We start from the raw sequence: 25,031 nt of genomic DNA, 5'->3' as shown, positions 1-25,031 counted from the left end.
TATTAACACTTGAATAAAAGTAATGTTCCTTCCCTTAACGAGCCTCAGATTATGAAGAAAAATGACATGACCTGAAATCGTCATTGCATGAAATATCACTTTGTTGCTATATCTGGTAAATAAAAACAACAGGATGTGTTCCAGCATGGTAGATGTACATTTAAAACAATTTCAAGCACATGATGACTCAGATATTTCTTCATGGTAAATGCATGAAAAGGTCATATCACTATGTCTCCAGCTAATGTACATGTACAACCATATCAAAATAGCTGAACTTGAACTATAAGGATAATTTTTCAGTGTCTTACAACTGTTTATTTTTAGTAACTTGATTAAATAACATTTAAAAAAATGTGAAACATGTAATGTTTATGTGTGTTGACATGTATGTAGCTAAATCTAAAATTAAATTTTACTTGTTCGATTTTCTGTACGTTAGCAAAAGTCTGAGTATTGTGCTATTGTAGAAAAATTCTGTACAAACTGAACAGAACATGTTTTGTTTTGTTGTTTTTGCAGTTTTTATGTTTCATTCACAAAATGCACATTGTTGGTCATTATCACAATCAAATTTTTGGCATGCAATCATTTTTGTTTCAGTACTTTTAAAAGTAATAATTTTTTCAAGCTTAATAAGGGTACCATGATGCAGCTTAAGCTACTAATTTCAATATTTTATCTGTTATATTTTAATAGATGTATTCATCTAACATTAACCTATATAGCTAAAAATTGAGGGGAGGTAATAAAAAAGAACCTCTCTGAATTAGCCAAAGCTTGTCTTGTTTGCATTGAAAATATATTAAACATGTCATTCCAAAATATAAAGCAAGGTATAGTGTAAAATCCATAATGTTTTTTAAAATCTTTTGTCTACTATATCTAAATATAAAGTAAGTTACAATTAATTCCTTGAAATATACAAAAAATCTTCCAGAGTTGTCTTTGCTGACTTTGAGATATTATTTCCAGGTTTCACAGCTCACAGCTTCTTTTATAAATAATGAATAAAAAAAATCACTGTTATTTATCACAATATATCAGCTAATAATTCCATTTCTGTGTGTAAATTCAAGGAGAGATAATTTACTCATCTTTTGATTTTATTATTTCAGAAAAGTTAAATTTTGTGCATTATGAAATAATTAATTGCTAATTCTGCTTCACTTTATTTAGTTTGTTTGTATGCAATATTGTATGATACAAAGTTTATTATTTCCAAATTGTGTTGAATGAAATTGAATATATTTATAACACTTTAGTACATACTATTTATATTGTCGGCTTTCCAACAAAAAATATACATATAAAAGTACAACTAAATCTTAGTTATGAAAAATACAGAAATACAAACAAATTAGATGTGGTTAAAAACCATGTATTTCACTGAATTCAAAACTTGTAATTGTGATGTGTGAATAATCACATTTTCCTTTACTTGAAACTTACTTGAATAATTACAATGATAGTAGGCTGTACATAGGAATTTTTGCAATATTATTTATTATCGCTATTAATAAAAAATTTCCCTTTCTCAGCATACATGTAGTAGACTGATATAAAAGAAATATTGTTAGAAATTAATGGTGCACATCATCATAGGTTAAATAAAGAAAAACAGATTATATCAGGTCATCTCAACTTGATTGTTTTTCTCACTTTTGCTGTACTGGCTCAAGTTAGAAAATCAATCTTGTTGAGATGATCAACAATAACCTATAATTATTGTAAAAACTGTAAAAGGATAGGTTTTCACAAAAATAAAATTACATTTTATTATTTTATAGCATTATTGGTATACTGCAATTGGTGAAATTGTAATTATCAATGATGGTTCAACGTTGACCTAGATAAAGTATCAGTAGTAATTACTGAATTTACTGTACTTAATTTTGCATTTTATATTTCAGTTAAACCAACCGTTCATGAAAAAAATTCCAGATGGCGCTGAAGCTGCAAACATTTGGGTCGGGGAAATGGATGCATTGAAATATCCAGTGACAGCATTTATACGTCTTTCTGAAGCTAGGCCAATCGGAGACTTGACTGAAGTTCCGCTGCCTACAAGATTTTTATTTATTCACCTTGGACCTCCTGGTACTGCAGGAAAATGTTTAGAAACCGGCAGAGCTATATCTACAATCATGGTAGACGAGGTAGATGGGAAACTTTTACGCAACATATTTTTAAAAATATTTCCAAACTAATTTTGGTCTTACTTTTTCCCACCGTACTGAGAACTAATGTGTATTAAGAAAATATAAGAACATTTATTGTAAAAAAAAAATGTGCTGCAGCATTTTTGGCTTTGAACTCTTCCCGCCCAAATTTACAATTATTTTTACATAAGAGAATACTTGGCTTTCATGGGCAATGTTAATTTATGACATGTTATAAAAAAAGCTTCATAATTACCACAATAAACTAAAGTAATTAATGAATTTAAACATGAGGAATTTCATCAAAATCTAACCACAAACTAGTTTTTGACAACGTTTAAAAATTGTGTTTTTATATTTAATTAATTGGGAAAAACATTTGACCTAATTCTTCAGCATAAAAATTGTTCACCATAAAGCTGTCTTTGTAAGGGCTATTTCTAAATTTGAAATGTAGATAAGGATTATGGGGTTTACACAACAAGAAGCTCGGTAACAACTTTTCACACAAAAATACATCTACTAGGTAATTAGATCTTGAGGAATAGGTTGTCTTTCGGAAAATAAGTAATTTCCATCCCCCATATACTTAATTTTGAAATTGTCTACAAAAATCATATCACAAGGATGATATAAAATTGACATTGTCTTCGATTCAAAGTAAGCCCCACGGTTGTAAAAACTTCTAAATGTTTAGCTTTTTTATTAGCTCACCTGGCCCACAGGGCCAAGTGAGCTTTTCTCATCACTTGGCGTCCGGCGTCCGTCGTCGTCGTCGTCCGTCGTTAGCTTTTACAAAAATCTTCTCCTCTGAAACTACTGGGCCAAATTAATCCAAACTTGGCCACAATCATCATTGGGGTATCTAGTTTAAAAAATATGTCCGGTGAACCCGCCAACCAACCAAGATGGCCGCCATGGCTAAAAATAGAACATAGGGGTAAAATGCAGTTTTTGGCTTATAACTCAAAAACCAAAGCATTTAGAGAAAATCTGACATGGGGTAAAATTGTTTATCAGGTCAAGATCTATCTGCCCTGTAATTTTCAGATGAATCGAACAACCCATTGTTTGGTTGCTGCCCCTAAATTGGTAATTTTAAGGAAATTTTACTGTTTTTGGTTATTATCTTGAATATTATTATAGATAGAGATAAACTGTGAACAGCAATAATGTTCAGCAAAGTAAGATTTACAAATAAGTCAACATGACCGAAATGGTCAGTTTACCCCTTTAGGAGTTATTGCCCTTTATAGTCAATTTTTAACCATTTTTGGTAAATCTTAGTAATTTTTTACAAAAATCTCCTCCTCTGAAACTACTGGGCCAAATTAATCCAAACTTGGCAACAATCATCTTTGGGGTATTTTGTTTAAAAAATGTGTCATGTGACCCGGCCATCCAACCAAGATGGCCGCCACGGCAAAAAAAGAACATAGGGGTAAAATGCAGTTTTTGGCTTATTATGCAGTTAAGCTGCATTATGCGAGCACCCTAGATTTGTGTTCTACCCAATAAATCTTGAAATACTTGCCATTGTTATTATCTAGCTTGCTACTATGTTATATATAACTAATTGAACACTTTTTTAATACTTTTTATTCTGGATTACTAAAAATATGACCAGAAAAACCTTAAATGATCGTCGATTTATCCAAAAGTTTTAGTTACACATAGGAAGTAGTGCTTATTAAGAATCCTTGTGTAGTTCATTATGACTTGTGCTTTTAGCTAAGATGTCAAAGAACAATTGTATGAAATATTTAATCGCCGAAAATCTCTTAAGACAAGTAGTTTAGATTTCCCAAATGACAAAAGTCGTAGGAATATTGTTTGTCATCAATACGTAGTACAACTACGTCAGTAGTCTATTATATAATAAGTTTAACTGTTCATGCTGTTGGCGGCAATTTCAAATTAGAAAAAGAAATTTTCGTAGCTTTTCAATTTGGAGGCAGGTGTGCAAATTAGCGGTGGTCCGAGGTCCGCGACCTTCCACTTTTGAAAGCGGAATTTCGACTAGGATAGTTGGTTTCTAGCTACGCCCGACGTAGTCACCTTCCACTTGAAAGAATTTAATAAGAAATTACTTTGCAAACCTTTTCACCATGTTCACCAAAGTCTCCAATTAAACGAGTTAAAAACTTATTTTTATCATTATTATCCATGTTGGCGATGTTCATTTTGTTCAACCGCTAGCTTTATACAGAAAATCGCCGACAAATATTGTATAAATTCGAGTAAAATCGTATCTGATTGACAAAAACAACATTGTAAACACATAACAATGGCGGCCGTGAATTCTAAATCGGATCCGATTCCGGAAGCGGATAAGGGTAATTCCGGGTTTGGCGATCATTTACAAAATAAATCCAAGCAGGTGAAAAAATACATCTATGCATGGTAAATGAATATAAACACTAGTATTTTAAACCAAAAGATATATGTAAAAGAAAGAAAAAGCAGAAAAATATTTTATTCAGAAACTCAAAATTACTTTTTGACAAATTTTAATTTAAAAATCCAATACAACGTGACAGCTGGGAACAGTATATCTAACAATTATTATATACATGTTCATGGTCACAGTCTAAAGTTTCTTTATAAATGATAAATAATGATAATGCATGTGAGATGCTTTTAAAGTGTAAACATATTACTGCAATTTCGAGGGGTTATTTGTTTTTCTCAATTTTGAAGGGTCAATTAAAGTAGCTGAAAGTTTCTTTCTTTATTTTCACAAATAATGCAACTATATTATATATACCTTAATGTAAGTAAATCATATGATATATAGGTGGCATTCTTTGGGCCACTCTACCCCCTCCTGTTTGATAACTTGGAAACGGTCGAGCTCCCCACCCCTAAACCATATGAGGGGCAGATCCAGGATTTTAGGTTAGGAGGGGCGCAAACTTAAATTTTCGCCGAGCATAGCGAGGCTAAAAAAAATTGAGGTAAAATTATCGGAATATTCTTTATTAAGCTGAGAACAACCCATGCTTTGCAAATTTAAGGGGGGTGCAAGCCCGTAACCCTCCCCCGTCTGAATCTGCCCCTGCATATATTCAAGTTTAGGACAATATAATAAATAAAAAATGAAATATAGGGGGAGTCCATGGAGTTACCCCACCCCCTCCTGTTTGAGAACTTGGAAACGGTCGAGATCCACACCCCTTAACCATATATATTCATGTTTGTGACAATATGAAAAATCAAATGAAATATAGGAAGAGTCGCTGGGGGTCACCCCACCCTTCCTGTTTTAGAATTTTAAAATGGTCGAGTTCCCCACCCCTAAACCATATATATTCATGTATGGGACAATATAACAAATCAGATGAAATATAGGGGGAGTCCCTTGGGTCACCCCACCCCCTCCTGTTTGAGAATTTGAAACCCATTGAGATCGCCACCCCTTAACCATATATATTCATGTACGGGACAATATAACAATTCAAATGAAAGATAGGGGGAGTCCCTGAGGTCACTGTTCACCCTCCTGTTTGAGAACTTGGAAATGGTCAAGATCCTTACCCCTAAACCATATATACTCATGTATGGGACAATATAACAAATCAAATGAAATATAGGGGAAGTCCCTGTGGTCATCCCAACCCTCCTGTTTGAGAACTTGGAAACGGTCGAGATCCCCACACCAAAACAATATATATTCATGTATGGGTCAATATAACTAATTAAATGAAATATAGGGGAGTCCCTGGGGTCACCCGACCCCTCCTGTTTGAGAACTTGGAAACCAATGAGATCCCCACCCTTAAATTATATATATTCATATGTATGGGACAGTCAGACCTCACCTTTGATCCCTGTTGTAGTGAACATTTGTCTGATTCGTGTCTCATAACTTTTGTACTATAGAACACAAACTCAGTTTTCTTTCCAGGGAAACCAGTCCATTCATACTATTACATGTTCATACTAAGTCAAATTGAACTTCTAGCAGTCAAATAAAACCAAGGTTAACTACCAAGTAGAACAACTGCAATCATTGGGAACTTGTCCCACTGCAGACTCACCATATAAAAATATACATTGATATATGCATTGCTTTTGAAACCTTGATGACATATAAATTATTTGCCTTTATAAATAAATCATTAGATAAACATGAATGTACTATATATGAATGTTTAATGTTGAGGCAACATTGCCACAGTTTTCATAATTACGGTTGCCTTGGTTTTTGGTTAACTGCCTTCAGCGCTTACAGCGCTTTGATTATTCAAAAACCAAAGCATTTAAAGCAAATCTGATGGGTTGAAATTGTTTATCAGGTCAAGATCTATCTGCCCTGAAATTTTCAGATGAATCGGACAACCCGTTGCTGGGTTGCTGCCCCTGACTTGAATTGGTAATTTTAAGGAAATTTTGCTGTTTTTGGTTATTATCTTGAATATTATTATAGATAGAGATAAACTGTAAACAGCAATAATTTACAGCAAAGTAAGACCTTAAAATAAGTCAACATGACCCAAATGGTCAATTGACCCCCTAAGGAGTTATTGTCCTTTATAGTCAATTTTTAACAATATTCATAAAATTTGTAAATTTTTACTAACATTTTCCACTGAAACTACTGGGCCAAGTTTATTATAGATAGAGATAATTGTAAGAAGCAAGAATGTTCAGTAAAGTAAGATGTACAAACACATCCCCATCACCAAAACACAATTTTGTCATGAATCCATCTGCTTCCTTTGTTTAATATTCACATAGACCAAGGTGAGCGACACAGGCTCTTTAGAGCCTCTAGTTATGAAACTCATGTAGTTGGGAAAGAGTTTAATAGTGTTTGATTTCTATTTAGGTATTTAGAGAAGTTGCCTACAAAGCCAGAAATCGTCAAGATATCTTAAATGGAATAGATGAATTTTTAGATCAAGTGACTGTGCTGCCACCTGGTGAATGGGATCCTAAAATCCGTATTGAACCACCAACAACAGTTCCTTCACAGGTTTGTAAAGATATTCAACTTTAACTTTTTAGGTACCTTTTCTGCATTAAGGTGGTATCAATCACTTTGAATTTAATTAATTTCAATTATATAAAATATTTGCTTTCACCCTATGAAATAAATACAAAAAAAAAAATCACAACATTTGAACCACATACTTTGTTGGAAAAATTTCATTGGATATATAGCAGTTTGACAAACACTAATTTCAACCATCCTTTAAACATTTTTACAAGTGTTTAGGAGTTACTATTCATAAATCAAAGCTTAGATTTAGTTTTTTGGAGATTTTTCTCTGATTCCTTAATTTCCATTGTATGAATTTTTCATCTCAACCTACTAATCAGCAATAGGGTTTTCTCAATAGAGAAAAGTGAAATTTCATATATATATATAGTCATGATAGTAAGGCAAACACCATTGACATCATTTGGAAAACAATATAAACAGATTGTCCATGGTCTTTCAAACATGAGGAGGTTTCTTAACTAAATCCCATCTCAGGGTTATCACCCTTTAATGAGATTGTAACAAAGAAAAGGGGGGGGGGGGGATGACACACCTTTGAGATGTAGGATGGTAAAAGAAAGTGTGGATGTGAGATATAGTGGGTAAACAAAGGTGGGAATAGGAGACAGGAGATTAACAAAATTAGGCAGGTTTAATACAGTCTAAAACATTAAGAAAAAAATTGAAAAATTACAGAAAAAGAGGACTTTTGAAAATGAGCACCCCTGTGTCCCCCCATCCCCACACTCAATTTCAAAGTCATAGCTATTCTATATACATATAACAGATTATTTTCATTGATATTTTTGTTATTTTATTTCAGCAAGGACGTAAAGAAAATAAGCCACAACCGGCTGGACCAAAAGAGGCAGCATTGATCATTGAGGAGGAAGAGAGTCATGTTGATCCTACTCTCGTCAGAACTGGAAGGTAATTATGTGTGAACTGAAGAGAGTAAAATTATCATTTCCCAGGAGTAATTTTTGTGAACTAAAAGGAGTAAAATTTTTATTTCCCAGGAGTTAATAAGTTTGAATTTTACTCTAGTCAGAACTGGAAGTTAAATATGTTAGAACTGAACGGAGTAATATTATCGTTTCCTATGAGTTTATAAGTTTGAATTTTACTCTAGTCAGAACGTGAATGTAAATATGTGTGAACTGAACTGAACGGAGTAAATTTATCATTTGTTGTCATAGTCTATTAAAAGTTTATGGATTGTTTTAATGTTTGTACCGCAAAATAAAGAAAACATCACGTTATTCAGTGGCAGATCCAGGGGGCGGGGGGTTCTGGCGGTTGGAACTCTCTTTTATTGACAATCAATGCATTTGAATGGGGACATAAAGTTGGAACACCCCCTTTCTAGCTCACCTGGCCCAAAGGGCCAAGTGAGCTTTTCCCATCACTTGGCCCTTTTTCAGATGAATTGGACAACCGGTTGTTAGGTTGCTGCCCCTGAATTGGTAATTTTAAGGTAATTTTGCTGTTTTTATGCCCCACCTACGATAGTAGAGGGGCATTATGTTTTCTGGTCTGTGCGTGCGTCCGTCCGTGCGTCTGTCCGTCCGTTCGTTCGTCCGTATTTCGTCCGTCTGTCCCGCTTCAGGTTAAAGTTTTTGGTCAAGGTAGTTTTTGATGAAGTTGAAGTCCAATCAACTTGAAACTTAGTAAACATGTTCCTTATGATATGATCTTTCTAATTTTAAAGCCAAATTAAACTTTTGACCCCAATTTCACGGTCCACTGAACATAGAAAATGAAAGTGCATGTTTCAGGTTAAAGTTTTTGGTCAAGGTAGTTTTTGATGAAGTTGAAGTCCAATCAACTTGAAACTTAGTACACATGTTCCCTATGATATTATCTTTCTAATTTTAATGCCTAATTATATTTTTTATCCAATTTCACGGTCCATTGAACATGGAAAATGATAGTGGGAGTGGGGCATCCGTGTACTTTGGACACATTCTTGTTGGTTATTATCTTGAATATTATTATAGATAGAGATAAACTGTAAACAGCAATAATGTTCAGCAAAGTAAGATCTACAAATAAGTCAACATGACCAAAATGGTCATTTGACTCCTTAAGGAGTTATTGCCCTTTATAGTCATTTTTTTACCAATTTTTCGTAAATTTTTGTAATCTTTTACAAAAATCTTCTCCTCTGAAACTATTGGGTCAAATTTAATTAAAGGGAAACTTCGCAAAAAAATCAAAATTGATATATGTTCATTCTGTATAAAAATGCTCAAATTCATAGATATTAAAGTTTTATTCCGCTAGATAAGCGATCACCATCGATTTTAAATTTAGAGTATCAATTCTCTGCGTTCGGCCATTTTGTCTTCATTCCCGATTAATAACAACGTTATGTCTATAAACCACAAAGGAACAAAACTACAGTAACCGATGTAGTCGTAATTGCGTGTCGATATCTTGTCAATCGTACGGTTGTTTTATCCGACTAACTAACTTGATATATTCTTATTTTTTTAAATTACCATGGTCTGTTGTTTTTAAACTGTTGATATTGGAATTAGGTAAAAAGTCAAAGTTGAAATCATAAATAAGTGTTCCGTGAAAATTGTTTTCGAAAATCTAATTTGTTCATAATTCTTTAAAGTAATAAACTTTTTTTAAATAAATTCTGATCTTCCCTCATCTGATCACCAGCATGGCTAAAGGTATTACTTCCAAAGGTATTGTGAGGGGTGTGAGGTGACACGTCCAGGTATTCAAGCGATTTCCTGTCGGGCTTGCAAGTTCATGCATCGTTTCACTTCTGCAGGTATTGATCAGTGTACACGGCCGATAACTTATAACTTTCCATTTTGAACTATCAGATGTATAATATACAACTCTGTCTTACTTGTCATTACTAAACTCATACGCTTGTTTATAAAAAACATTTCTGGTGTAAAGAATATTATTCATAAAAATATAAATAATACCCAAAAAATAAGATTTGATGAAATTAAACTCTATTTAAATATTTTTTCCAAGGGTGAATTTGGGAAAATGTAATATATACTCGTTGTCAATAGTAAAGGACAGATTGGAACATACCAGAAATATTTTAAAAAATGTATGCACTTGTCGACGATTCGTTTATACGACTGGGTAGAAAGTTACGGAACTATAGCGCAATTTAAAATATATACATGTATATATACATTGAACATAAGAAAAAAACATATATTTTGAATAAATTGGGGTAAAAGATTTGTGAATAGACTAGTCCACGTATGCCAACAGTATATAATCATATAATGTCGATAGACTATTGTATACCAGAAGAAGAAGAAGAGAACCAATTTGATTTGAATACAGGTCGATGTATAATTTGCTTTGGTTCATCAAAGTTGTGGACATAGTAAAATCACAGATTTATATTTCAATAAGATTGTTCACAAACAAAGGAAGGAATTCGTCATCACAATTGTTATATATGCCACTGGACGAACACTGATTATCCCCAAGGGATGTGAATATTTTGCTGGGAAACTATTGAGTATCAAAGTTTCAAATTAATTTCGGGATTTATTTTCTTTCTTGGTATTCAATAACAGAAAAAAGAATAAATTACTTGTCCGCTAAATAGGGGTATTCTTGTCAGATAAAAGACTTTTAGTTATATTTAAAAAATAGGGAAATATGACATTAAATTGGTTCTGTCTTTTTTTAAACATCGTTAAAAAGATGTGTGTGTCTAAGGTGAACGCCACAAGAACCCTGTAATACTAGTACGAGAGTATAGCATGTAAACATTCCTTCTCAATAATATGGTTGTATTGGAAAGCTTTTCATACAGATTGACAACTCATGGTCCGATATGCATGTAATATTTGCCACATGACGCCCATAGTTCTTTCTACCATCATCATCTTATTCTTTGATATTGCTGTAAACATCGATGATTCACACCCAAACAAAATGGGAGTAATGTACCTTCAGAGCTTCTCCGTGTTATACACTTGTGAAACTTAATATATAGACGAAATTTCTGTATTGAAATGAATCTACATCTCACAAACAGGATTTTCAAATAACGATTTTGAGTAATCACCTTACAAACCAATATAAACGTATGGCAAGATATAACCATGAAGGAATTTAGTTTTTGTCAGACGCAAGAACTCATCACTATCATAAACGTATACGTATATATGCATGCAGTTTCAAATATCAAGAACAAGCGGTCGATGTCGATAGTCCGTTTTCTAACTGTTCAGAGTTAGACATGTCACTTGTTAATTCTTGGAAGCCTTCATATTCCCCGTCCAACGATGGGAACTCTCTCTGGTTGTGTTGACTATAAATGCTTGTATAGTAATTCTGTCGTTTATCTGTACAAGTGGTTGCATTTCCTCTCCTTTCCCAACAAACAAACTAACGAAACGCTACTAGTCTGCTTTCTCTGGAGCTCATCCTCAATGGCACTTATACGTCAGGAAACTTACATGTATACTAATAATGATTGTTTCAAGAACAACGATGTATGGACGAACTATTCTAAATTCGTCAATATCAGTTATGCATGACTAAAATATAACTTTTATTACAACTACTGTATTACTTATTTGGATTAATGATGGCTATCATGTTCAACATTGCACAAATATTATCATAGAATTTTAAAAAAAAAATGTACAAAAATCCTCAAAAAAAATAATGCCTTAGCTTAGATAATTGGTATTCTTTTCACAAAAAGTTCGTGTAAATGATTGTCAAATGAATTTAATTATGTAAGAATGAAATGTTAAAAAGAAATTAAAAAAAAAATCATGCATGTTGTATGTTGTGTTTTTTTTCAATTAAAAACTTTAGAATTGCGATAGTTTTATGAGCATTTAAACACAACCAGATTTGAATACAAGTTAAGAATTCCGGTAAAGTCAATGATATCAAACAGATGTGCAATGGTATATCAAATTGGGTAATATTGCATTTAGTTTTTATTAAAGATTAAAACTACTATTTTTTACTTCATATTTGAATCTTTACGCCAATTGCCGCTAAGAAAGTAATAAAAAATTGTTTCCTTTTATTTTTATACACTTTTGGAATTACGAATCTGAATTTTATTTTCAATTAATTTACACAATTTAATTATTGTATCTTTATTCTCATCGTGTATTAAATCTTAGTGTATTAAATACAGCATACTCTTTCTAATCCTTTCTGTCAAGTTATCCTTTCCAAATAACAACATTCATACCTGTGTACGCTTGAACTCACACCTGCGGTTAAATAGCTACAAGGTAAACGAATTGACCTCAAGCCGAGAAATATACAGTGACCTTTACAAAATAATATACACACTCTGCTCACACATTAGTTGCATTGAAATGATTATCAAAACAATAACGGTAAATGGAACTGAAATATTTTCAGTTCAATATCAGTAAAAATGTTCAATAAATATTTTATGAAAAAAATCTCAACAATAATTAATGACGTTTATTCGAAAACATTTACTAGAGATAATTTTATAGGAGTTTAATTCAATCAATACAAAACGGTATATGCATATTCATTTTCGTTCATTCTTATATTGTGGTTAATAACTACGACCATTCGTCAGCTGTGCGCTTTTAATTACGTATATTGTCGATAAGCTATAAGAGTTAAACAGATTTTATTTTTTCCCAGAATTCAACACATCGGGCTAAAACGTCACGACCCACTCGAGAATTCAACCAAAAAAGTTACAAATACTTGATTTTCTCCGTTATTAGAAGGAATATAAATTTAAAACTTTGCAAATGTGTTTTTTATGTTAAGATGAACATAATTAGATGATAAGTAAAAAATTGCGGAATTTCCCTTTAAACTTAGACCCTGTTCACACTAGCATTTTTTTTATAGATCTAATTTGAATCGATCTAAATAAAACCAGTTACCGTTCACATTATCTTTAATCATAATGATCTCTATCGGTCTAATATGAACCACTGCGTTCACACTACAATTAAAAACGCAATCGATCTAACCTTTTTGCCCGTAAAACAGTAAACACTGTATAATTAGAACTGATTTATCAAATTCATGTGCTGATACACTGATACACACACTTGGAAAAAAAAAATTGGATAAAGTTATTGTTTCTCTTGAATCACAATTTAAAATTTTGATACTGGTGTTATTGCAGTTTTCTTTAATTTTGAAAAAAATAACTGTAGCAACGAAGTTACAACACGACGCCGGAAATACTGCGGTTCCCGCAAAGTAAAAAATCAACATAAGAAAAGAAGACACAGGTTTTGCAAATCTATGCTATGGCGAAGGCAACATATTTACAGTTTGTTTTAAAGGTCTTTTAACAGAGAAATATGGGTTAAACAACGAACCTCTGCCGCTATACATGCGCATACGTTATTTTCAATTCAATCGTACTAGTTTAAACCGATCTCTGCGTTCACATCTAAAGTAAGATCGGTTTACTTTAGATCGATTCAAACTAAACTACCTCTTTTGGTGAAGATCGATTCAATGCGTTCACATTAGCCCTTAAACCTATCTAAAGTGAACCGGTCTAGTTTAAATCGATAAAAATGTCCTAGTGTGAACGGGGTCTAATATGCACATAGACCAAGGTGAGCGACACAGGCTCTTTAGAGCCTCTAGTTTAAAAATGGATGGATCTGCCTCTGTTATAGGTCAAGTTTTTGTTGTTTTATTTAACATTTTCAACCAATCACTTTATGGTGTATGCTTTAGAAAATAGTACACAGAATACATTTGATTCTGAAACAGTACATGGTAAGATTTCTCATTTCCCATTTGTTCAGATATAGCTGCAATATCATTGACCTGAACCCAGTTTTAGAATCCTATCAGTACTCTTCAGAGGTGGATTTGAGGGGGGGTGGAGGGGTTGGTTCCAGGCCCCTCTTTTTCTGGGAAACATCTGGTTGATTATAGAGAATCACTGAAGCATGACCAGAGTGTGCCTCAACTTATGAATATTTCTGGATCCACCACTGCAGTTGAATCATCATGATGAAAGAATTTAATTAAAATAAAGTTACACCCAATTGATAAGTTGAATTTATAAGTTGAATTTATTATTGCAAACATTTTTTGCAAATGTTTTGACCTTGATCTTGTTTTTTACAGGTTATTTGGAGGTTTAATTGCAGACGTTAAGAGGAAAATACCATGGTATCCGAGTGATTTTAAAGATTGTTTACACATGCAGTGTGTGGCCTCTGTTGTTTATTTATATCTTGCCACACTGACTCCTAATGTGACATTTGGTGGATTGCTGGGACTAGCCACTGATAACTATATGGTAAATACTAAGAATTATAAGAGTGATTGCCTGATTTGTGTTTAACCCCAATTTCAACACTATTGTGCTATTTTTGTGGCAGTCAGTTTTTTTTTGGTGGGGGAAACCAGAGTGCTCAGAGAGAACCACTGACCTTTGGTTGCTGTTTCAATAAGACATATGAAAAACATGGAAAAAAGGCTCAAGAATTTGAACTTTTTTAAACTGAGAAACTTTTTGATTAAAAGACTGCTCTTTTTATTAGAGCTCACCTAATGGCAGGTGCCTTATAGAGATCAGTCTGTCCATCTTTTGGTCTGTCCGTCCGTTCATCTGGCTGTCTGTCCGTCTGTAACAAATTGTGTCCACTTCATATCCAGAGAACAGTTAGTATGTCATACTTTATACTTGACATACATTAACCAACACCAGAGGGTGTGTCATAATGTATGTACAACTTCCTAGGTCAATTGTCAAGGTCAAAAACTTTAGGGTTAAGTTGAGCACCCAATATCCTATGGTAAAGATACAATTTTCTTACCACACATTATTCACAGCCTGGCCCACAGAGATGGCTACCATCTCAATGATGTCTAGTTTTATATGAAAATATTAAATGTGAATGGCTATGGATACTGTATGTAAATTCATTAATCCCATCTTTCTACTTTCTATACAACTATTTTTCCGCCTGTCCCAAGTCAGGAGCCTCTGGCCTTTGTTAGTCTTGTATTATTTTTAATTTTAGTTTCTTGTGTACAATTTGGAGTTTAGTATGGCGTTCATTATCACTGAACTAGTATATATACTTGTTTAGGGACCAGCTGAAGGACACCTCCAGGTGCGGAAATTTCTCGCTGCATTAAAGACCTGTTGGTGACCTTCTGCTGTTGTCTGTTCTATGGTCGGGTTGTTGTCTCTTTGACACATTCCCTATTTCCATTCTCAATTTTAACTAATATCTCTTTCTAACCTCTCTTACAGTTCAGTTCCTCAAAATAGTACACATATTTTGATGCCCATCTAGTTTGTCCGTCTGTCCTACTTCAGGTTAAAGTTTTTGGTCAAGGTAGTTTTTGATGAAGTGGATGCTCAGTGTAAAATATAGACAAATATAATGCCATCCCATGTTAAAGTGTTCATAGAGCGTGACATGAAGGAATTATTTCTTAAACTTAACTCTCATATGGGCTATACACCAAGTCTAACCTCTTAAAAAGGAGACAACCTGCAAAGTCAACAAGATACTAGAAGAAAATCGTATATTTTAATTTAATAGTAAGTATTTTTGCAGCCTTCAGCTGTTTTCAGCTCTTTAGTGAGTTGTTGTCTCTTTACACATTCCCAAATTCCATTCTCACTTTTATTGGTGTCTTGACTATTCTTCTTGAAAATGTTTATAAATGGTAGAAAAAAAAAATGATTTTGAACATTTTACTTTTCAGGGTACAATGGAGTGTATCTTGACTGCTGCTTTAACTGGTATCTTGTTTGCACTTTTTGCTGGGCAACCCTTGAACATCTTAGGAAGTACTGGTCCGATGCTGGTGTTGGAAATGATAATCTTTAAGTTTTGCCAGTAAGTAAATACAGCAAATTTCTCTTGTTACCATTATTTGAAACCTCTTGAATTTTGATAGCTTTTATATTTTATAGAAAAAATTAACCCAATTGTGTAAACACAATGAAATATCCAATTTTATGTAATTGACATTTATGGTACCAATCTAAATCACCACATGCACATTTCGACAATGAGTGTCTCTTCAATTAACGCCAAAATATTTTAAAATGGAATTTATTACAATGTACAAGTCATGATTGATTTTCATGTTAAGTTGAACTTTAGAATGTGGAGAAAACTCTTTATTTAAGGATAAATTCTTGAAAAAAGACAACACATACAAAATGAATACCAATATTATTAATTGCAATCTCAACTTGATAGTAGCCATTCAAAATAGCTTTTTTGGAAAGATTAGAACTTGTTCTAAATCTTTACTTAGGCACTGGCCTCCCTAACAACATGACAGGTTAACTACTATTACTAAATATATTCACACTGAAATATAGTTCCCTATAGTACTCATGTATGTGCACTCATGTATGTGCACATAATACACATATAAACTGAAAAAAAATGGGTATATTTTTGGAGCAGTTCATTTAAGAATGTATGTCATTAAGGTGTGTTGATGTGCAGGCTTTTTTTTAAAATATTTTGATTAGGTAATTGAGTATTGATACAATACTAGTATGATTGACAACTGTCATTATCAACAAACAATCAGGGATAAGATAGACCTTTAATTACAATGCTCCACCTCCTAAACTGTCAATCAAATTGACCACATTACCTTTCAACCTTTGTGTTACATAATTATACAGATTCTTCAATATACAAATATTTGACCTCATAATTGAATACACAAATGTATATATTAGATGTTTGATATATATAAGGATGATAGTTTTATTTATTGCCTATTTCTTTTGATCTACATTACATAAAGTGATTCTGTAAATTATGTCTGAAAGATAAATAATTAATGGAATAACAAGATCTTTAAAAAAAAAATGAAAAATGAATCTAAATATGAATATATAAAAGGTATTCAAGTAAGGCCTATAATTTACTTAATAAATTTCCAATAATCATCAGTAATTAATAAACAATTTAGGTTAGTTCACTTATTTTTTTTATCAGGATTTGGCTTGAAACAGTTTTAAAAATTTTAAAACTTTTAATTATAACAAACCATTGTTTATAAGTTTATTCCTTACAAAATTCACCAAACCAACATTTTTAGATTATTTTTGTCGACACTTTAACGTTCTTAGCTGTTGGTCTAGATTTTATGTCTAACAAGGATAGTTGGTAACATTTACTTAGTAGAAGAATTTTTGATTTGCAATTTTTTGTTTTTTTGCAACATGTTCAGAACAGTAAACATTATTTGGATAAGAAATAAACTGCAGTTTAAATAAAATTGTGCAAATAAAGAGACTCATATTATTTAATTTGAGCTCATTTTATCCTCATACTTGAAAAGCACTTTTCCTTCTAAAGACCTGCTGTTAATGCAATTTTCAGCAATAGTGCTTTGTTAATGTTCATTTTCCCCCACCATATCTTAATATGAAATTTTTCAAACTACTCTTCTAATCTTTCCATGAGTGATTTCCATCACTTTGATTATATTAAGGTATGTTGGCTATTTCTATTAGTGTTTATGTCATTTTTTTCAGTGACCAAGGATGGGAATTTCTACCATTAAGAGCATGGGTTGGTTTGTGGTCAGCATTGTTTCTCTTGATAATAGTTGCATTTGACCTTAGTGCACTTGTGAAATATATAACAAGATTTACAGAGGAAAGTTTTGCGTGCCTTATAGCAATCATTTTTATTGTTGAGGCATTTAAAAAACTGTTTGCTATAACGGATAAGCATCCTTACAACATCCATCCTGAGATACCACTGGATTATACTTGTAGCTGTTACCATTCAAATTTCACGATGCCTGACCCTAATAACGCCACCTTAATGAATATAACATCGCAAATTGGATACTCTGTATTTGACATGACCAAAGGAATGTCTACAGCCCTCAACCAAAATAAAACTGATTCAAATGTGACCGATTACTCAACGTTTTTAACCAAAAAGGAATGTGAGTCAAAAGGAGGAATGATGATGGGAACTGGTTGTGACACAATTGTTTACCATGACAACGTCTTCTTCCTGTCCATTATATTATTTTTGTTTACCTTTGGAATTGCATGGACTTTGAAGATGTCCAAGACCAGCAGGTTCTTTCCTACTTTTGTAAGTATAAAATGTTTCATCTGCAGTGGCGGATCCAGAAATATTCATAAGTGGGGGCCCACTGACTGCCTTAGAGGGGGCCTGCTCTAGTCATGCTTCAGTGATTCCCTATATAATCAACCAAAATTTTCACAGAAAAGGGGGACCACCTCTAAATCTGCCTCTGATCTGTTTTGTGTAATAACTTGACTTGTGGTGTTCAACAAAGTTCTAATCTTCTATAATATAAAAATGAGGAGATGTGGTATGATTGCCTATGAGAAACTATCCACCAAAGTTCAAATGAAGTGGATGTAACTAATTATAGGCCACAGTATGTTCTTCTTCAATGAGAAAAACCCAGTACGTATATATAAAAAAGAAGATGTGGTATGATTGCCAATGAGACAACTATCCATAAGAGACCAAAATGACACAGACATTAACAACTATAGGTCACCGTAGAGCCTTCAACAATAAGCAACGCCCATATTGCATAGTCAGCTACAAAAGGCCCCGATAAGACAATGTAAAACAATTGTATAGTCATTATAAAAGGCCCAGTCATGAAAAATATGAAACAATTCAATTGAGAAAACAAACAGCCTAATTTATCATGTTTAAGACAAAACAATTTACAAAAAACATATATTACAGACATGACCCAACAACAATCACTAAAATACAATTTTTCCTCAAACCAAAAAAAAAACCAAACAAATCAATAATTCCACAGAATACCCTAAACCACTCAAAGAGTTATGGGAACTTCTGATTTAAAAAAAAAATGTATAGATCTGAGAATACTACATTTTATCTATTATTTAGAAACAACGAAAATTTCAATGCAAGATATTCTTTGTCTTCATAAGACAGTAATTGTCTTTGCATACTGCATCCATGAAGAGATTTTATGAAAAAGACATTTCAATATTCTGGTACTGTTCTTTAAAACAGTTTTCATCATTGTTCATGTAGAAATAAAATAGTGTAATAACATATTGGTTTTTGTCTCTCTTGACGGAGTCAAAATGCAAGACATAGGTATGCTCTTTCCGACGGAGGCGGCGACAAAGGCTTCAACAAAGTATTAGTTTGTGATTAGGTCTTGATTATGGTGAACTACTAGTGGTAAGTCATAGATATTTGGTACATGCAGTTGTTTTAGTATTGGCACATCTCATTACCATGGAGATTAATTGACCCCTCCCCTCAGTTATGGTCTATTGACTTTGAAACTTTTGTTTAGTTTTCATGTATTAGTTTGTGATTAGGTCAGTTTATGGGGAACCACTATTGGTAAGTTAATGATAATTGGTATGCAGTTGTATACACACATTGGCATGTCTCATTTCCATGGAAATTATTTGGCCCCGCCCCCTCAGTCATGGTCTATTGACTTTGAAACTTTTGTTTAGTTTTCATGTATTAGTTTGTGATTAGGTCAGTTTATGGGGAACCACTATTGGTAAGTTAATGATAATTGGTATGCAGTTGTATACACACATTGGCATGTCTCATTTCCATGGAAATTATTTGGCCCCGCCCCCTCAGTCATGGTCTATTGACTTTGAAACTTTTGCTTAGTTCTCATGTATTAGTTTGTGATTAGGTCGATTTATGGGGAACGACTATTGGTAAGTTAATGATAATTGGTATGCAGTTGTATACACACATTGGCATGTCTCATTCCATGGAAATTATTTGTCCCCGCCCCCTCAGTCATGGTCTATTGACTTTGAAACTTTTGCTTAGTTTTCATGTATTAGTTTGTGATTAGGTCGATTTATGGGGAACCACTAGTGGTAGGTCAATGATATTTGGTATGCAGTTGTATAAGCATTAGCACATCTCATTACCATGGATGATACCTCATTTAATCTATTTGTTTGCATAGTTTGTTGTATTTATGTAAATGTATATATTATTATATTTCCAGCTATGGCTATTTGAGAAAACACTACAGTATTTCAAGAACAACCATCCACATATAAAATTAGAAAAAAGTGGCTTCCCTGTGGGGGACATAGTATTTATTTGAACAGTCGTAGTCAGAGGGCATTAGGGGAGATAACTTTTTTACTAAATGATTTTACCCTCTTTAAATAAAGTATTTATTATCATTATTGTCATACATTTTTTGGATTCGTTGCAGATTTTAATGTGTTTTATCTTTTTTTTAGGTTCGTCAGTATTTAAGTGATTTTGCAGTGTTGATCTCTATTTTATGTATGGTTTTACTTGATTTATATATCGGTGTGCCCACACCAAAACTTGAGGTTCCAAAAAAATTCGCTGTAAGTATGATTACTCCTATTATCTTGATTATAAAATAGATATTTTTTTTGTTTTATTTGAAAGTATGAAAGAAAAAGAATAAGTATAGACATGATAAAGGAAGCAACCACTAAAACTGAATAACTCTTTTGTAAATTTTTGAAATACACATTTCTGTTTAAAAGTGTGTTTAATAATTTCCTTTAATCTTCAATAAGTAAATTTAATATAGTTTCCTGTTGGAACAAATATTCCATACCATTTATTCCTTTTATAACATTTAGTATATAGACTAAAAAATGTAGACACTTTTTTAACCTTACGTGTCATTTGAATAAAAAAGATATGTAAAATTTCTACAAAAAGAAAAATTAAGGTGGTACCTAACACTACAGAGAGATCACTCTGTAAAGTCACCTAAACGTTTTAATTAAGTTGTGTTGTAAAAGGATTATTATGCTTCTCAATGATCAAAATTTGTGTTTTTTCAAACTGCTATATAACCAGTGTAATTTTTCTGACAAAACAGTTGGTTCAAAATTTTTGAAATTTTTATATTTTTGTTAAAGGGTCAAAGTAAATTCTTTGACCAAATTTTATGAAAATTAAACGAGCCAAATTAATTTTAGTGAAAGTGTTGGGTACCACCTTGATTACTGTGGATTTTTATATTTTCTGGGTATTAATTTATGTGGATTGAGGAAAACTTTCGTTGGATATTTAATTTTTGTGGTTTTGTCAATCTCTGCATACAAAGCCTATAGAAAATTTATTATTAATTAAAAGTTCACCTGTACCCATGAAATTTGGTATTCAACTAAAAATAATAAATCCACAGTAATATGAATGAATTTAGTGCTGTTCTTCCCATAAAATCCTTTTGTTTTTGAAATTTTAACTGCAGTTTTAATTTCGTATTTAAATTCCAGCCATCCAACGATAAACGTGGATGGTTCATCAATCCATTTCATCCAAATAACCCATGGTGGACTATTCTAGTCGCAGCTGGACCAGCCATTGTAGCAGTCATTCTTATATTTATGGACCAGCAGATTACAGCTGTTATTGTAAACAGGAAGGAAAACAAACTTCGAGTGAGTTGATTATTCCCTGTTTATGGGGAATTTTTTTGTTTGGCGTTTACAATCCCAATACATACACCACCTGACTAAGGGGTTTGATTTTTAAAACCTTAATTTTGAATAATTGACAACATTTTTTCTACTATTGTGAATATATATCATATGAATATATCAACACTACTGTAAACCAACTTTTTTCCGCGAATACTTTATTTCGCGTTTTACCTTTTCTAGACCACTTCGGGGCTATTTTATTTCAAGATTTTTAAATTACTTGAAGGAACGGTCCAAGTTTAACATATTTGCGAGGATTTATATTCGTGTTATTTTTCTACTCGCGAAAGTCGCGAAAATAATCGCTCATGAAAATAAGTTGGTCAACAGTATACAATGTCATGTTATATTAAAAAGGGGAAAAATACATTACAAAAACATTCACACGCTTTTGCACTTGCCTTAACTTAACATATATTAACTTGTATATGGCAAAGAAAAATGTTATCTTCACAAAAGATCTGCTCTTTTGAACATGTGATCTGTATACCCAACCTTGAGTTTTCATTTCATTTTTATTGTCTTCCCTTATAAAATTTTATTGTGATTATCTCCCCTAGATTGTTAATTCTTCAATTGCCTCTGTTTTTATGCGCCACCTACGATAGTAGAGGGGCATTATGTTTTCTGGTCTGTGCGTCCGTTCGTCCGTCCGTCTGTCCGTTCGTTCGTCCGTCTGTCCCGCTTCAGGTTAAAGTTTTTGGTCAAGGTAGTTTTGGATGAAGCTGAAGTCCAATCAACTTGAAACTTAGTACATATGTTCCTTATGATATGATCTTTCTAATTTTAAAGATAAATTAAACTTTTGACCCCTATTTCACGGTCCACTGAACATAGAAAATGAAAGTGCGAGTTTCAGGTTAAAGTTTTTGGTCAAGGTAGTTTTTGATGAAGTTGAAGTCCAATCAACTTGAAACTTAGTACAAATGTTCCCTATGATATGATCTTTTTAATTTTAATGCCTAATTATATTTTTTACCCATTTTCACGGTCCATTGAACATGGAAAATGATAGTGCGAGTGGGGCATCCATGTACTTTGGACACATTCTTGTTTAATATTTATGCTTCACCTAGAGGCATTATGTTTTTCGGTCTGTGTGTGATGGTTCATCTGTCCCACTTCAAGTTAAAGTTTTTAGTCAAAATAAAAAGGAAGATGTGGTATGATTGCCAATGAGACAACTGTCCACAAGAGAACAAAATGACACAGGTACTGTACAGCCAAGATATTTTTTGATGAAGTTCAAGTCAAATCAAAAGGAAACTTTCTAAATTGTATGATTTTTTGGTTGAGAATATGAAGTCAAATTAAATAGTTTGTAAAACTACTTTTATATGTATGAAACATTGTGATAGTTTGAATGAAGTTGCATGCATTTTATTGATAATTTTATGAGGATGAACTTGAGCCAGTGAATTTGCTACACTGATACATGACATCATTACCTTATATTTTGAGTATCATGTCCTGTTTATGATCTTAAAAGTATTAGGCAGTAAGATCAAAGGGAAAATACTCAAATTGCAGACACTAGCCAGTCAACCGAAGGTTGTGTGTTCGAACCCCAACTATAATATGGGTCTCAAGGGAACTCAGGCTTCCTCCACTAATAAAAAGTGGGGTTTAAAAGTGGCGTCAAAACACTTCCAATCAACCAATCAAATTTCTGATAAATCTCAATAATTCCTTTATTGTTTTTCAGAAAGGAAATGGATACCATCTTGACATGATGGTTGTAACAGTGTGTATAGTTATATGCTCCTTGTTTGGTTTGCCTTGGTATGTTGCTGCCACTGTGTCAGCACTTGCTCACATTATGAGTTTAAGGAAAGAGTCTGAATCTGCAGCTCCTGGAGAAAAACCTACATTCCTTGGTGTAAGGTGAGTAAATACTCGAAAAAAAACCTGTAATCCTTGGTATAAGGTGAGTAAATACTCAAATAAAAACCTGTAGTCCTTGGTGTAAGGTGAGTAATTACTCAAATAAAAACCTGTAGTCCTTGGTGTAAGGTGAGTAATTACTCAAACAAAAACCTGTAGTCCTTGGTATAAGGTGGGTAAATACTCAAATAAAAACCTGTAGTCCTTGGTGTTAGGTGAGTAAATACTCAAATAAAAACCTGTAGTCCTTGGTGTAAGGTGAGTAAATGCTCAAATAAAACCTGTAGTCCTTCGTGTAAATAAAAACCTGTAGTCCTTGGTGTTAGGTGAGTAAATACTCAAATAAAAACCTGTAGTCCTTGGTGTAAGGTGAGTAAATGCTCAAATAAAAACCTGTAGTCCTTGGTGTAAGGTGAGTAAATACTTAAACCAAAACCTGTAGTCCTTGGTATAAGGTGGGTAAATACTCAAATAAAAACCTGTAGTCCTTGGTGTTAGGTGAGTAAATACTCAAATAAAAACCTGTAGTCCTTGGTGTAAGGTGAGTAAATGCTCAAATAAAAACCTGTAGTCCTTGGTGTAAGGTGAGTAAATACTTAAACCAAAACCTGTAGTCCTTGGTATAAGGTGAGTAAATACTCAAATAAAAACCTGTAGTCCTTGGTGTAAGGTGAGTAAATACTTAAACCAAAACCTGTAGTCCTTGGTGTAAGGTGAGTAAATACTCAAATAAAAACCTGTAGTCCTTGGTGTAAGGTGAGTAAATACTTAAACCAAAACCTGTAGTCCTTGGTGTAAGGTGAGTAAATACTCAAATAAAAACCTGTAGTCCTTGGTGTAAGGTGAGTAAATACTTAAACCAAAAACCTGTAGTCCTTGGTGTAAGGTGAGTAAATACTCAAATAAAAACCTGTAGTCCTTGGTGTAAGGTGAGTAAATACTTAAACCAAAAACCTGTAGTCCTTGGTGTAAGGTGAGTAAATACTCAAATAAAAACTGTAGTCCTTGGTGTAAGGTGAGTAAATACTCAAATAAAAACTGTAGTCCTTGGTGTAAGGTGAGTAAATACTTAAACCAAAAACCTGTAGTCCTTGGTGTTAGGTGAGTAAATACTCAAATAAAAACTGTAGTCCTTGGTGTAAGGTGAGTAAATACACAAATAAAAACCTGTAGTCCTTGGTATAAGGTGAGTAAATACTCAAATAAAACCTGTAGTCCTTGGTGTAAGGTGAGTAAATACTCAAATAAAAACCTATAGTCCTTGGTGTAAGGTGAGTAAATACTCAAATAAAAACCTGTAGTCCTTGGTGTAAGGTGAGTAAATACTTAAACCAAAACCTGTAGTCCTTGGTGTAAGGTGAGTAAATACTCAAATAAAAACCTGTAGTCCTTGGTGTAAGGTGAGTAAATACTTAAACCAAAAACCTGTAGTCCTTGGTGTAAGGTGAGTAAATACTCAAATAAAAACCTGTTGTCCTTGGTGTAAGGTGAGTAAATACTTAAA

The 25,031-nt window shown here is 33.0% G+C and overlaps 1 protein-coding gene across 8 annotated transcripts in view; it reads left to right on the top strand.

Annotated features, from left to right (window-relative positions):
- Positions 1-25,031, top strand: part of LOC143059034 (electroneutral sodium bicarbonate exchanger 1-like) — a 67,247-nt gene that overhangs the window by 31,526 nt on the left and 10,690 nt on the right. For all 8 annotated transcript variants that reach the window (XM_076232514.1, XM_076232512.1, XM_076232513.1 and 5 more), the window contains 9 exons: positions 1,914-2,159; positions 6,994-7,140; positions 7,973-8,079; positions 14,272-14,446; positions 15,871-16,004; positions 17,675-18,251; positions 20,414-20,527; positions 21,437-21,601; positions 23,349-23,527. In XM_076232514.1, the coding sequence (XP_076088629.1) occupies positions 1,914-2,159; positions 6,994-7,140; positions 7,973-8,079; positions 14,272-14,446; positions 15,871-16,004; positions 17,675-18,251; positions 20,414-20,527; positions 21,437-21,601; positions 23,349-23,527 (1,844 nt within the window). The remainder of the gene's footprint in view (positions 1-1,913; positions 2,160-6,993; positions 7,141-7,972; positions 8,080-14,271; positions 14,447-15,870; positions 16,005-17,674; positions 18,252-20,413; positions 20,528-21,436; positions 21,602-23,348; positions 23,528-25,031) is intronic.

Source organism: Mytilus galloprovincialis, chromosome 14 (genome assembly GCF_965363235.1).
Source record: "Mytilus galloprovincialis chromosome 14, xbMytGall1.hap1.1, whole genome shotgun sequence".
NCBI classification, from domain to species: Eukaryota; Metazoa; Mollusca; class Bivalvia; order Mytilida; family Mytilidae; genus Mytilus; species Mytilus galloprovincialis.
Note: the sequence above shows the minus strand (reverse complement) of the source record. Positions and strands in the feature narration are given on the sequence as shown.